The sequence below is a fragment of the Botryllus schlosseri genome, chromosome 6, assembly GCF_051294905.1.
Source record: "Botryllus schlosseri isolate E-star chromosome 6, Bs_hap1, whole genome shotgun sequence".
Classification (NCBI taxonomy): Eukaryota; Metazoa; Chordata; class Ascidiacea; order Stolidobranchia; family Styelidae; genus Botryllus; species Botryllus schlosseri.
In genome coordinates this window covers 822,629-838,496 of record NC_137241.1, presented here as the reverse complement: position 1 = coordinate 838,496, position 15,868 = coordinate 822,629, and the positions used below count along the sequence as shown (strand labels likewise).

At 40.2% G+C, this 15,868-nt stretch overlaps 2 protein-coding genes across 3 annotated transcripts in view; both read left to right on the top strand.

Moving 5' to 3' along the window:
- LOC145440592 (uncharacterized) overlaps positions 1–11,172 on the top strand; it is a 233,858-nt gene extending 222,686 nt beyond the window's left edge. Inside the window, exons 2-5 of one of the 2 annotated variants that reach the window (XM_080318247.1) lie at positions 88–1,580; positions 1,734–1,829; positions 2,206–2,414; positions 9,885–11,172. In XM_080318247.1, coding sequence (XP_080174373.1) covers positions 1,370–1,580; positions 1,734–1,829; positions 2,206–2,414; positions 9,885–10,082 — 714 coding nt within the window. In that variant the 5' untranslated portion in view covers positions 88–1,369 and the 3' untranslated portion in view covers positions 10,083–11,172. Of the gene's footprint in view, positions 1–87; positions 1,581–1,733; positions 1,830–2,199; positions 2,415–9,884 lie in introns of both variants that reach the window. The other variant, XM_080318246.1, reaches the window with a different exon arrangement.
- The window catches only part of LOC145440598 (protein LKAAEAR1-like), a 245,280-nt gene that overhangs the window by 169,384 nt on the left and 60,028 nt on the right, over positions 1–15,868 (top strand). The gene's annotated exons all lie outside the window — the stretch shown is intronic.

Here is a 15,868-nt window from a genome sequence, read left to right as displayed (position 1 = left end):
CTGTGTAGCTATAATGTAATTCTAGCCTAATTTGAAAAAAATTCAAAAAGGATGAAAATTTTATCGATGCCCAAGTCTGATATCAAGCTCACCTGTCGACACATGCGTTATCCATTTTCATCATTAGTCGTTTTATCTTATCCCTTATTTCTTTCCATCCAGCGTACATGGCCCTTGTTTACATCGCCCAGGTCCAAGTAGGATGTCTGATTTCAATGACTACATACTGCAAGTCCTTTCGACACCTTTTTTCATTGTATCGCAGTCTGGTGGTACATTGATCTGATAAAATTGGCAAACCGAACTGATGTGGATGGAAAATGACTGTGAATATCGTCTTCCGGTCCTCCCTAACCACGTGAACGTGACTTGATTTAAGATAGTTTCAAGACGACTCTATGCATGGCCTGCTATAAGTGGCCATGCTCTATGTAACGATATTTTATATACTGTATCAATTATTTGATCAAATCACGATCAGGTCATAACTTCGTTTTTGGTTCCAAGATAATTGATTGGTAGGCCTGGTGCTCAATACTTGGGCCGTCGCTCTCTCGGGAATGCATTACGCGACTGTTTAGCATGCACCTAAACCTTGTCAGCACCGCTCTGATATTGACAGATGCTTTTGACTGCATTTCCGAGCCAAATTCTTCATTTTGTCAATCGGTTGCTTGGTTTACGTTCGTATGTAATCATGACGATCGTATTTGCTTCTGGGCTTGGAAGACAGTAAGTCAATATATCTGCCGTTTTTCAGTAGACTTGAGATGTGTAAGACGCATGTCGTTACAGCTAAGCTTCTATCTATTCCTTGATAATTAACGTGATTAAAACGTGATTCGGAACAATGTTAGCTGTGCCGAAATGGACCCTGAACATGTCAAATCAACTTTCTAAGGTACTTACGTAGCGGTATAGTTCCTAAGTAACCGAGGCTTAATTAACTACTCGAATACGCGACGCGTCTCATTTAACTACGTACTCATTTTAAGTTTTCATGAAATTACTTGTCATCATATTGATCAAAATGTCTAAATCGCCGTGGTGCAAAAAGGCTTAGATTGGAAAAGCACCACTAAATGTTTTATACATAATAATAACGCGAAGCGCAATCTCTATAACGTTCATCGACATGAAGATTCTGCCCGAAGGCTAAATGTCACTATGGTGATCATATGAACCTTCGCTGATAGGGATTTTAGATCACTTCATTTCGCAGGCATGACTGATATCAACGTTACGATAGAGAAAAGCTTTAGTAGATAAAGATACAACTATTCGTCGATCAACGACCCTCCTTTATAAGAACTTTATGATGACAGGCTATGTCTGTAGGTTGCAGTTATAGGTTTTAGAGTATGTTCACATGGACATGAATCTACACATTAAGACTACTCGGGTAATGTTTGTCATCGAACTGATGTGGTTGTTTAAAACGACTCCATCGCAACTTGTTATACATCTCGCGCTAGTTTCTGTCCTCAGCTTCGCTCTATCTACAGCGGAGGAAAATACGTGCAGTCTCGATACGGAATGTGTTGAGTTGATGAAAACGATTGTAGATGCCCGGGTGAAAGGTGAGTTCTGTTGGGAAAAGCTGACTAGCTCAGATTCATCATTATATTGGTGGTGTATAGTCAGCAGGTGGGTTTTTGGTTTCGATAACTTACAATTTGCGAAACTGAATTATTCTCCAACACAGCCTATGCGAGACATTTTATTCATTACAGAAATGGAATCCGAAATTGAGAATCGGGTCTGGAATCGAATCATGGACGCACCGACCGTTGCAACTGACACGGTGCTGAACGAAGCCAAGCCAGTAGGTATGTCTGTCTGTCACGATAATGCAGAATGTAATCGATTTGTTTTCACAAATAGAATATAAATCCGTAACACTTTGTGCAGGACCGAAACAGAACGTCGTCAGCCCCCTCAGAATATTGTACTTTCCCTCTCAAGGTGATCAACCAAACGTCTGGGGGACTTTGTGTTTGGACGTTTCGAATTGTCTGTATAGTGATAGCGACAATACACTTACGATAAAAAATGCAATATGCTAAAAAGAATAAATGGGATAAAAAAATAAAACAAAATAAAATTCGATGCTTAATTGTGAGCGGTAATCGCTCCTTGCAATTGAAAAATGAGCTCCAATATATAGTTCTACTTGAGATATATAACAACGGATATTAGTTCCAGAATGCGATTTTGAGTACGAGGGGAAATGCTTCAAGTTCCACTTCGCTGACGTCATGTCCTTCGCCGAAGCAAGAAGTCAGTGCGAACGTAGTGGGGGGCACATGGCAAACATATACGACAGAGCTCATGTTGATATGATTGTGGATGCAATCAGGAAACGAGAACACGCGAATTTCTTTCTGTTTATCGGCATGACTTACGACTTGAACGTGAGTATTGTGTTTGTGCTACATAAGTCTATGGGCTACCGCTAGGCTTTTGAGAATTTCCAACGAAATTCAGAATCCATTTGTCATAGTTTGGGGTACTAGGCTCCCCCATACTTGCACAAACTACTGGGATTTCAAAATGCGCTACTATATCTATAACTATAGAACTAATCATTATTTTAAACTCACAACTAGAATTACAACTAACGACCTTTACAAATCCGCAAAACTAAAACACTCACAAAATTCAATTACGAAAGGCAAGTCGAATGTTTATTTTACCGGAATCGAATCGTTTCTACACGTGACCATCGCTACAACTTTAAAATGGCAGGAATTTCGACCCCACAAAACCTACCCCATGACTACGCCAATGTTAATAGTGATGACTCTGAGCCAGGGCTGTGGAGTCGGTAAATTTTACCACCGACTCCAACTCCGACTCCAGACATTTTCAATATACCGACTCCAACTCTGACGTCTCGAGTCTTTAAATGCACTCCGGTAGTACGACAAATTTACTTCGAAATTGTAAGCCACATTGATGGATAAATGACTTTTATATGCACATTAAACATATGCAAACACCAAACATATTATTCACGATGGTAGGCAAAGTTGTTTCGTTGCGTTACAGCTCGAAATACTCCTTGTACATCATCATCATCATTGGTTTATTAGCAATTTTATCTGTTCAATACACCACAAAAAATGCGATACAATGAAAAGACAGGAAGATGTCGAAGCGACAAGGAGTAGTATATGGAATCGGACACCCACCTTGGCGTAGGCGATGTCAAGAGGAGGCATGCACACCAGAGTTGGATCAATTACATTATTTCAGTTCAATTACAATTACAATTACAATTACTTTCATGCATGTTTCAATTACATTACAATTACAATTACTCCTTGCATGCTTCAATTACATTACAATTACAATTACAATTGCTGGTGTGTAACATGTAATTGAATATTCATAAATTCAACCGTGCTCCTTGACAACCGTAGCGTCGTATTTAACAACAATTCAAGTCTAGTTCAGATTGTGTAGTAATAAATGCGTTTATGTGCGTACATAGTATGCTATGTAAGATGTCATTGTGACGTAATATAAGCGTGTCTTGTATGCTCGGTAATTATTGCTCACGTATAATTGGAAATGTAAAATGTTATTTACCTAATTTCCTATGGGTTAGGATTAAGGATAGGGTGCAGTATGTCGTTGAAAAAGTATTATAATATATGCACGTGTTGGATTTGCGTATATAGTATACAATTGAAGAAATAATATTATTTTATTCGAGGGACGTAGGAATTAGGATGAGGAGTAAAAACAAAACCATGCTTTGTCAGATAAGACGTTATATAATATCCAGTGGTCTGGTTAGTTAGCCAGACGAAGTAACGATGCAGCATCGTGATCTGAAATCGTATTGTAGATTGCCAACCCACGGATAGATGCGCAAGATGTGAGTCACGGATGAATGCACCGACAAACGTACTGCAAAGCCGGCTAAAAGCAGCAAACTTTGTAGTCCTAGAGCTGGCGATCCATGCGTCCAAATTTGATGCATCTGGTCTTTATCGTAAGCTATTGATGTACTAATTCCGAAAATACAAAATAAAATCTTGTCAGGGCAATGTAACTGCTCCAAAATAGCCGTTTAAGGCCGACTGTTCTTAAAAGTGAGAGCGCTGCAGCAGCATGACCACAACAATTACCAATTACGCCCAGGGATTGTTCAGAACAATGCCGATTCTCAGACTTTCACGACTATTTTTAGATGGTACCATTGCCTGGAAATATACTTTTATTGCGGAATCAGTGCGACACTAGCTTTCGACTAGGACCATACATTAGGCTTACCATATTTCGGAAATGAAAAAAGAGGACACTTTTTCAGAAATTTCAGACATGCAAAACTGGAGAAGAATTCTCAAAAACCGGTAACTTTTCCCACTTCATGATCGGTTGACTGAAAAAAAAGGTCTTCTTTTCGCTCAGAGCTCAAAATCACGTTTTTCATTCCACAATGCTAGGTGGATGACTAAAAAAAAAAAAAAGAAAAAAAAAAGGTCTTCTTTTCGCTCAGAGCTGAAATCACCGCTTTTCCCTCCGAAATACCCGCCGGAGCTTCACTTCTGCGCTAATTTGCGGCATATATCACTCGCAATTTCCTCTAAATCTGACCTAAATTTTCAAAAAAGAGGACAAAATCTCAAAAAAGAGGACAAAAGGGCGTCCTCTGAGGACACTTTCAAAAAAGTCAAAAAAGAGGACAAATCCTCTTAAAAGAGGACGTATGGTAAGCCTACCATACATATCAAATTTCGACGCTTGGATCGCCTGCTATGGGACTATCAATTCTGCTGCTTTTAGCCGGCTCAGCAGTTCGCTTCTCGGCGTATTCAATCGTGAGTCACGTGTTGCGAATCCATCCGTGGGTTAGTAATCTAAAAATTGTATACAATGGCAGCCGAGGCCAGCATAGCGGTAAAAATGAAAAAAACTTCGCCCGCAAGCGCGCAGTCAAGGGCTTCCGCGAATGGATCCACCAAATTCCTTGTCGACATCTAAAGAGAATGCATTATAAGTCCATAATTTTATGTTGTGCTTGTCAGGTCTCAATAGCAATTTAATGTAATTGAAATTGTAATTGAGCAAAATTTTTGTCAAATTACAATTACAATTACACAAAATAAAAATGCTTCAATTACAATTACATTACAATTACATTGAAAAATGTAATTAATTACATTCAATTACAATTACAAATTACGATTGATCCAACTCTGATGCACACTGAATGAAAGTAAAGAAGATAGTATAGAAAAAGAAAGCGACAAGAAATAGGGCGGCATGTCATGGGAAGCGAGATCGATAGGTCAGTCGTGGTCCGGTAATCTTGATGATGGAATGTATTTATTTAGTAGTAATTGCTTGTATTTCGACTTGCATGTGGACATGCTCGTCGACTGTCGGATGGCCGGCGGGATACTGCTCCACACTTCAGGTCCGGCATATTTGATAGAGCTATGATCTTTTCGGTCGATCATATGATATTTGGTACAATTACCATTGAACCGAATATTTCGAAACATCCTTCCGTTTTTCATGTGTTACAAGTTTTCATAGACAGGCCATGGACATTCTAATACAGCGGTTCTCAACCGGGGGTCCGCGGACCCCTAGGGGTCCGCGAAGCAATATCAGGGGGTCCGCGAGACCTCTATATTTTTAAAATGGTTGATAACGTAATTTTGATTTCATTTTTTAGTTTGAGAAAGCATGAGGCAGTTTCGCACCAAAACTGCTAAAACCTAATGACTCATATCATAATAATAGCCTAATCGTCTGACATCAACTATCGTAGTGGGGAAATTCATTTTCATTGCTAATTTTCCAATAACCTGCTGATACAAACATATTACTGTTTAGAGACGTTTTGCTGATGTTTGTGGAAAAAATAAAAATATGGAGCTAGTAACGCCAATTAGGGTGACTTCGTAATGTTTGCGAAACCTTATAGATTTGAAGTTGTCAGTCTCATAAAATTAGTGAACAGTCGTTTGAAATAAAAAAATCCGAAGTATTTCCCTAATTTGTCCCAATGCAGGGATTGAAACCTCGCCACGAAATCCATTTTATCATATGATATACATAACCACTATTGGAGCAGCTTCTTGGAGGTACAAAACTTCAATATACAATTGAATAGTATATTCACATTGAAATGAAACCGAATATTTTCGGCTGACACTTGTCATAAATCGGACAATGATACCTGCTCTTAAAGCTCGGCTATCAGATTTGGCGCATTCTTATTGCGGATGCCCTATTGACAAGGCTGATTTTTTGATGAACAAGGTATATATCAAAGCATTACGCCCCAACCCTGAAATTCATATCACAAGTTATATCGGTATGCAGGCTTGTCTTGTTAATGTTCAATTGTTCATGGTCGAAAATGCTTGCTCGTACAGAACAAGTCGTTTCATGACAGTCTTTCTCAGGTTGTAAAACTTGGATCCATTCTTTGGCACATAAAATTTGTCTATACTTTTAGATTAGGATTTCACTTTCACGGTGGAATCTCTCTGCGGGCCGAATCCGGCCGCGGTCCGTATGTTGCCCGTCCCTGCGGTAGATGCTGGACGTGATATATTCATAAAATATATATTTCTTCATTTTGTTGCCATAAGTGTTGCGATCACGCCAAAAGTATCTTCGAAAACGTTATACGTTAATATTGCATTAGCCTCCATCTATCTTTGAGGGAATGGTTTTCGGCACTCCTCGTTCATATCAAAACGAAGACGCGGTTTTCAAGACACGAGCACGTACTTCGAGAAATACAGCAGCAAAATTAGCTTTGAAATAATAAAAGTCTACCAATTTTTACATAAATGGTATGATGTTATTTTCAGGAAAAATCATTATTTTGCTGTTTATCACAAGCCTACAGTTCATATTTGCACAAGACCGATGAAGGTTGCACGATAATTGAGCAAAATTTGAAGTAAAAGGTGAGGGGGTCCGCGGGGTCCGTGACCGTCCAAAAGGGGTCCGCGAAGCCAAAAAGGTTGAGAACCACTGTTCTAATATGCATAAATCATTCAAACATGATATATATCTCATCCCGTATAATTAGCTGTAGCTGTAGCTCTTGTGTATCAGTAAGCGGAGATAGTAGAGCGATGTACAAACTTTCTCACAACACACTCTACTGATGACAAACACACACTCTCTCACTACTAATAAACAGTGATCAGGAACAAAATTTTGTTAGTAGTCAAAGAGCATATGTCCACATGCATTTAGTCAAGTATTCATGGACTAGACAGTGGTCGGGAACCTATGGCTCGCGAGCCATATATGACTCTTTTGCGTATAAGATATGGCTCTTTGCCAAATATTTATCTTTGTACTGAATCGATCAATATTGCAGCGACTTGTTGGCAAATTTTCATCGCGGCCAGAATAATCATTCTCGTAGCAGTGTAAACATGTCTTTGACATGTAAAGACAATGTCGTCTTCAGGTTTAGGGGCTCGGACCCTCTCTTTTCAAAATCCTTTAATTTGAGTTACTGCCGCGCCGGCGACCAATATCACTCGCGAACTCTATGTGTACCCGACTCAAACTCTTGGATTGTGCGATATACGTCGCTTAATCAAAGAGCATTGCAGACCTGGCGACGTCCATATCACAACGCAGTTTTTAGGGCACATTGTCTTCCTGATCTACGGCGCGAAATGAACTCCCGTGGACGTGATGTTCACAATTACAAACTGTAGTACCGTGTACCGGCGATAAAATGTATGTTGTAGGCGTGTAGAGCAACGTTATGTTACCGCTAAATACTTTGAGAATTGAGATATAGATCACTGATCAGATCTTCGGAGTCAGTGTGATAGTTGCATTCGATTAATATCAGTTATAATAAATTCTAAGCTATATATAAGTAGGGCTGGGCACAATGATTCGAGTACTCGAATCTGAATCGAGTATTAATTTTAATGATTCGAGTCGAGTAGTAAAATACGATTTTTTCGAGTACTGAAATTATAAGCTTCTCGCCACTGAAAGTTAATTTATCAACGAGAATTATAGTTTCGATACTAATTTTCACTAGTGAAGCCTTGAAACGTTGATTGGCGGTATCGTAGCATACGAAACGTATGGTACGAAGCTACGAAGGTTACTGGACGTAGCACATTTCCGAAGTCTTGATTATCCCACAAAGTTGTCACCAAGTGGAATGACATCGGTATGGTCGGAAAAATACCAAATTATCATTTATGAGATGGAAAAAGGGCATTATATTCCTTGTGGGGGCATAAACGGTACATATTTGACCTTTGACGTATTACATTCTTTTATGACGTCATAATGAGTGATACTCGATTACTGGACTCGACTCGAAGCATATTACGGGATTCAGAATCGAATCACTCAGGTACTCGATTTTGCCCAGCCCTATATATAAGATGAATTGCGTTATCAATGATGAGGCTTGACCCGTCTGCCCCTTACCTCTCGTTTCGAGCTTCATGTTCGAAGAATAAATACCAGTTTTTACAGAGAAATGTGGCGCACACTACGAATTCGAATTAGCGAGTTCGAATTAGTGCTACCCATGCGTCACGGATTTGTCAATTGTGACGTAACAGTTGAATGGCATGTATGGCTCTTTGAGAGTTAACATGGAAAAAATAAGGCCAATATGGCTCTTCGGACAAAAAAGGTTCCCGACCCCGGGACTAGGACTATGCTTGCACTATTTCTTGAAGATCTGTTCGGCCCAAGTGGCTGAGCTGGAAATATTTTAGATTTTGTCAAGTGGAAAGCAGTGTTTGGTTACATTTGCATCAATTTTACAAGTGATGTTGTCACTTACAAAACCAAACGATTTATTTACTCTTCCACGGTGGCATCCCACCCGACAATGTGGGGAGAAAAACGTTATTTTGAGCTCCGAGGTTAGGTTAGGTTAGGCTATGTTTCGGGTTAGGGTACGTTTTTGGGTTATACTAGGCTTACCATACGTCCTCTCTTAAGAGGATCTGTCCTCTTTTTGACTTTTTTGAAAGTGTCCTCGGAGGACGCCCTTTTGTCCTCTTTTTTGAGATTTTGTCCTCTTTTTTGAAAATTTAGGTCAGATTCATAGCAAATTGCGAGCGATATGCCGCGAATTAGCACAGAAGTGACGTTCCGGCGGGTATTTCGGAGTGAAAAACGGTGATTTTAGCTCTGACCGAAAAGAAGACCTTTTTTTTAGTCTTCCACCTGGCAATGTGGGAAAAATTCACCGGTTTTTGAGAATTCTTCTCCGGTTTTGCAAGTGTGAAGTTTCTGAAATAGTGTCCTCTTTTCAGATTTCCAAAACATGGTAAGCCTACCATTTTTCCCTTAAGGGAAAAATTAGCGAAACCATGACTCCGACTCCAGACCTGCTCTGATCTAGCAATGACTGCAAAAACATCCCACAACAGAACACGGGTATCACGATTCACGCCAAACAGGTGTTTCTAGAAGTAGAATAAGAAAACCCGCAGCTTCAACTACTCAATAAGAACAGTTCCAGTCCTGAGTCTAGTTCTAGACCTATAGTAGCGCGTTTAAAAAAATTAGTTGCCGAACAACTAAAACATGCGTCGTCGTTTGGCGTGAATAGTTATACCGGTGATATGTTGTAAGATGCTCTTGCAGCCATTGATAGCTCAAAGTCTACTAACAGTGTAGCCAGACGTGGATTTGGGGGGGTGAAAACCCCTCCCTTCAAATTCGACACCCCATCCTTGTAAATTGTCGCCTCATTGATTTTATCAGTTATTAGTTAGTTGTGCTTTCATTAGTTAATATCGCATTTTGAAAATCAAATAGCTTCCACAATGTACAGTTCGTGTATGGTAGTCAACGCATATGTTGAAAATGCGTTAACGTAAACACTCTATTCTATTTAGAGCGATGAAGTGAAATGGCATAACGGCACCACGTCTAGCTACACTCGTTGGTATCCACAATCCAATTTTCCTCAGAAGACGCACGGACTTATCCGACTCATCGTTTTACCATTTGCGACCGGCATGCTCAACAACATTGGAATCGACGACGCAAACGCAAACGGTGTTTTATGCGAAACTCCCCAAGTGGTAGAATAAACAGATGCCAACGGCAGTATATTTCCGAACTGAGTTCGGATTAAATGTGCACTATATGAGTTCCGTAACTTTCGTTTCTTCGCCAGTATATCTCATAGTACATTTTACATTATGTCTGTTTAAAACAACATAAAATATAGTGACGCTTTTCACATTAAAGTCTTTAGCTTCACGTCAACGTATACATACATGTTATAAACAACGCAATAGCATTATGCAATATATGGCAGAAACAGAGAAATGTATCGGCAGAGTGATACAACAATAGGTTTCAAATAATCTTTTTAATTCTAGCTATACCTGTGCAACAGTGCCCTCCTTTAAAGGTGGTTCAAGATTCACCTTACAAGGAGGAAAATATTCTACCTTATCTCACCTGGTGGTTATTTTTCCACCTCATCCCGAGGTGGGTGATTTCACACCTCTATCTCTATAGAGCAGGTGTGGCCAACCCGGTGCCTACGCAAGCTTAGGCGCATTTACGTAGCCGGGGGCAGCAAAAGGGGCCATGCCCCCACATAGTCGTAAATATTTGCAAATTAACCAGAAAAGTAGGGAATTTTGCAGCAGATTATTTTTACTTGATTTTCTTATCACGCTTGATGCGATTATATGTCTCTGGATTAAATTAAAAGATACTCTCCTAACATACAGAAATGAGTATCAGAACGGAATATTCCCAGTATCACTTTGAAACCGTTGGGATACTTCAATGCAGTGGTGTGCAGTCCGCTGCCAAATACCCATGTTACTGCAATTTCAGCCCCGCGTACAAATGCGACCCGCATTACATGTAAATATGCAACTACCGATGATATTATTGACCGAATCCATTCATTAACTTTTCAATACTTTCGCGCACGACGCAGATATAAAGTGAACGCACACAAAAGGTCATCGGTACTCAAATGACCAGTGCCATGGTTTGCAAACCCCAAAGGTCGACCACCCCTGCAATAGGGTTGGTCAGGATCAAACAATTTTCAGAAATGCCTTGTTTTCAGTGAGTTGTATTGTATCCTAAAAAACGGCTTCGTCATTTGTGAGTATATTCTAGTCTATAAATGTAATAAATACTAGGAGTTCTGTAGCCGTTATGGTATCGACTGCTTCAAAGTCTTGCAATTGCGAAACGGGTAAGTTCTCATGTTACATTTGATATCTCACACCGTCTCAGAAATTTCTGGCATATACGCTATCTTCACTGCTGGACTGCAGATGGCTGTCATAAAGTCTGCATAAAGTAGGCGTATTGTACATCGGAAGTCAATGGGCGGCGTAATAGCAACGACTGGAAAAGAGTACCAAGCTTTATACAAATTTCTGCCTGGCTGAAAAAACGACCGCTGAGCGCCACTAGGCCTACCGTGTGTATGGCATACGTTCACTTACTATAACCTTCATAATATAGATTGGAAACTATCAAACTTCATTCTCTGACTCGACCGCGTCGAGAAACTGCAACAATGAAGAAATGTTGCAACAAACATTATGTTCATATTGCTCATTCACATTCAATTCAAATCGTATTCGAGTTGGCAATATGAAGATATTGTTTGTAGCAACATTTGTGTCCGTCTACTTCTATATGGCTATTTAATGAAGTTATATATGCACGCTGATTACGAGGGATAGGTATCGTACTTTTCGTGAAAATCGAATGCGGGGGTATTCTGAGGAAATTGACTGCTGCAATGATGTTTTCATGTTTTCAACTATAACATGAGATCATATCCTATTTAGAGAATAATCTCCCTTTAACATTGTGCGTGCATGGTCCACGAAGAAATGACAGCTGGTAAATTTGCTTCGTGTATGTTTCGCGAGATGACCTTGTGACTGAATCTTGTATATGGTTGACGACAATTCCTTAGTATTTCCATCTTCGATTTGTCGGTATATGGGAGCTAAACATATCTACTATTTGATTGACCTTTCAAACTGTCTTACGAGCAAGAATGAGAGATATTTTCGAAATTGCCCGCAACATGAATCATTTAAAAATAAAGATAATATATCAATCTCGATATTAATATTATCACGCGTGCGTGACTTTGCAGATTCCACGTATACATATTGATTAGAACACGGGTTCTCAACCTGGGGGGCGCGAGAAATTTTTTTTTAATTTTTTTAATGTATGTATAAATTGTGACTAAACTTGTGTTTCAAAACCATTCTGAAGATACGATTATTATTGAAGATTAAACTTAATTCGCATTCTAGAAAGCTTGACAAACTCAAACTCCAGCAGTCGCGCTCAACGGAGTACATAGGCTGAATTCAACTTCATTTGAGCAAATTTTTGATATTCTTTGAAGATTTAGATAAATTCCTACGTGCAAGTCATTCATTACTTTATAGCTTTGGCAGTAGTCTAAATCTCGGTGCGCTACGTAGCTGTTGTTGATAGCTGGCGAACTGCACTGCCTAAGACAGACTTAGATGCAATATAGGTTGCCCGGTGTCCCCCTCAATTTGGCTATAAATCAACACAATTTAATTTATTTCCAAAACTGATCAAATTTAGCATGGCAGGACAGAACGACGCCACGCTCTCTGTAGTCACTACCAGCATCAGGATTAGTCTCAGTGCAACCTACCTTGAAATTAATTGATGTCCTTTTCAATGTTTTTTTTTGTTATTTTCAAACACGTTAGGGGAAGTTTGTCAGCAATGTAAAAGACAAAAAAACTCTAATGCGGATTCAAAATTGGCGTAAGATATACCTTATGTATACTATTATACCAGGGGTGGGCAGCCCGTACGGCCGCATGCGGCCGTAGAAGGGAATTTGTGCGGCCATCGACGCCTAATTCAATTAGTATATGTGTTGGCAGCCGTAGACATGCAAATTGCAATTACGAATTCACTCCCGAATTTTCGAGAGATTCTGTTTAATCTTGAAATTTTCTTCGCGCTCCGCGCAATTCAACAAGACTTCATTTTTTCGATTTTAATGCAGTAGCGCCAGGGTTGTAATGACTCGAGTCATGACTCGACTCGAGTCAGACTCGAGTCACGATTTTCGGATGACTCGACTCGACTCGAGTCATTTTCTCAAAATACGGAAATGACTCGACTCGACTCGAGTCAATCTGTGTATTGACTCGACTTGGACTCGAGTCATTGCGCATGACTCGAAGCAAGTCATTGACTCGAGATTCAGACGGCCAAGACCGACATTTCATTGTAATTTCGAAGCCAACACACTATTGGGATTTCGTTTGTTGGTACTGGTGCTTGAAAATGCGACCAGAAACTGCTAAAAGTGAGGAAAATTGATATATTATAAATGCGGACCATTCAATATCACCAAACAGAGTTAAAAAGTGGGTTTAGGAACACTTTAACTGGAAACTGAGCAGTCAACACAATGACTTGGACTCGGACTCGAGTCATAATACCATGACTCGGACTTGATCCTCTATTCGCTGACTTGGACTCGGAATTGACTTGGTGGGAATTGAAAATGACTCGACTTGACTCGAGTCAAAAATATAAAAGTGAGATTGACTTGTGACTCGGAACCTTGTGACTTGGTTACAACCCTGTGTAGCGCCCTTCTTAATTGGAGCAGGAATGGGAATCCTCAAGAAATAACAATTCATTCGCGGCTCTGAAAAATTTTCATGCTCCGCGCGACAATATGCACTCCCAGCAACTATTCATAACATTGCCACTCGCGATTTCGGTGCGTACAATAGGCCGTTGTAAAGGTAGAATAGTCCGGAGTTCACCGGGAATGGATATGGACAGTTTACCATAGGTATTTTGCGTCCGGATCGTTCATTGCGACTATGCCCTGGAATGCGGCCTTAGGCTACATAAGTAATCGAAATGCGGCCATGATTAGCAGGAAGGTCGCCCACCTATGTATTAGATGATGTGCACTTTTTGACAGGACGGTAAATGTAAGGGGGGTCAGGGGCGCGATTTTTTTGACCATCGCCAAGGGGGGCGCGTGTCAAAAAAGGTTGAGAACCGCTGGATTAGAATGATTCAGTGGTTCCCAACCGCCGGTACGTAGACCGGTGACGGTCCGACAAATATATTTTACATCTCAATTCCAAAATGCAAGAATTTATTTATTAATTAGACAAACAAAACATCAATTTTAAATAGATTGAGAAATTTGAACGAATTTAACTCTGCATAGTGTCGTAATAGAGATTTTATGGCATTGGTTCCAAAACTTTTCGGCTTGTGGCACACTAGAAAAAATTTCAAACGCTCGCGACACACTTACAAAAATGTGCTTTTTAAGAGACAGAAATAATGTGATAATGAGATGGCTATCCCAATGTTCATATATATGATTATATATGCCACTTAGCTTTTAATGTCAGTCAAAACAGAGAAGCTATGTTCTCATAGTCATGAAGTTACAAATGGCAATAGTACTCGGATCGCGTTTGTACCTATCATGATATAGGTCAGGATTTGACATGACACAACCATAACTCATCCATTTTTTTCGAAACCACGTTGTAAAAGACGTGATGTTTGGTAGGCTATATATCAATAAGCTGTTCTTCTGCGAAAACAATGTTTGTTTCATTGCTTCCGAATGGACTGAATACCCATCTAAATTTGTGAGCAACAAATCTTGAGAAGAAATATTGCAATGCATATTGAAGTCCAGGCAGTGTACTCAGGTGTTGTGGAGTAAGTTTTTGTTGGGGAGATGCATCATAAGGAGCGTGAAAGGAATCGTAGACACATAGCAGCACAGCACATAACGTGACAATTAACTTATACTCACTGGCAATGTCGTGATTGGTTCCGTTGTAGTGGTGACATGTGTTTATTTATCAGATATGAAGCAGTTATCCAGTGGTGGCCCTGTGAACGGGGGGCCCCGGCCAAGGCTTACCGAGGGGGCCTATAAGTATCTATCCGTAACTTCTGGGGGGCTCCTCTTTCACATCTGTTATAATTATCTATCCTTCACCGCGTCCAGGTTTGGTCAGATGCTGGTTTCGGCCATATCTATTATTGCATGTGTGCAAGGATAGACTACGTGATGATTATAGGGATACGGGACTTTTCTACCAAATGCAGAGATTTGATGATGATTGACACATCTGTACGGAATCATATTCTTGCTTGGTACACGGATTTCCATGTTTATTCGCTATTATGCCTGAAAAAAACGCATAAACCTAATAGGGTGCTCTTCGACCAGGGGGGCGGGCGACCGCCCACCTCGCCCACCCCAAAAGCCACCACTGAGTTATCGGGCCTTTCAATATCATATGTTTGTTTGCCTGCGTGCCTTGCTATGAATATCTATGAAGTTAAAGGGGCACTGCACTCTAAAAATGATGTGCTGGTCTCAAATTGAAGGGCAAAACGAAAGAAAAATTTTGGCCACAGCCGTTTTCTTCAGAACGCCACCGTAATGGAGCTGTAATGTATTGAAATTTCAAGAGTTGCAGCACGCTCCAGCAGTCACGCTGACATCGAACTTTATATAGTTGCCAGCCGATGTTATGAAGGAAATATGTCGTACACGCCAAGGTGGTTTGGATACCGCGTTCAACGGAAGATGTCCAGTCAGGAGATTTATGTCAAAATCGGGCCTAGTGTATTCTATTTCCTTCATAACATCGGCTGACAACTATATAAAGTTCGACCTGTGCGTGACTGCCGGAGCGTGATGCAACTCTGGAAATTGCAATACATTACAGCTCCATTACGGTGGCGATCTGAAGAAAACGGCTGCGGCTAAAATTTTTCTTTCGTTTTGCCCTTCAATTTGAGACCACATCATTTTTAGAGT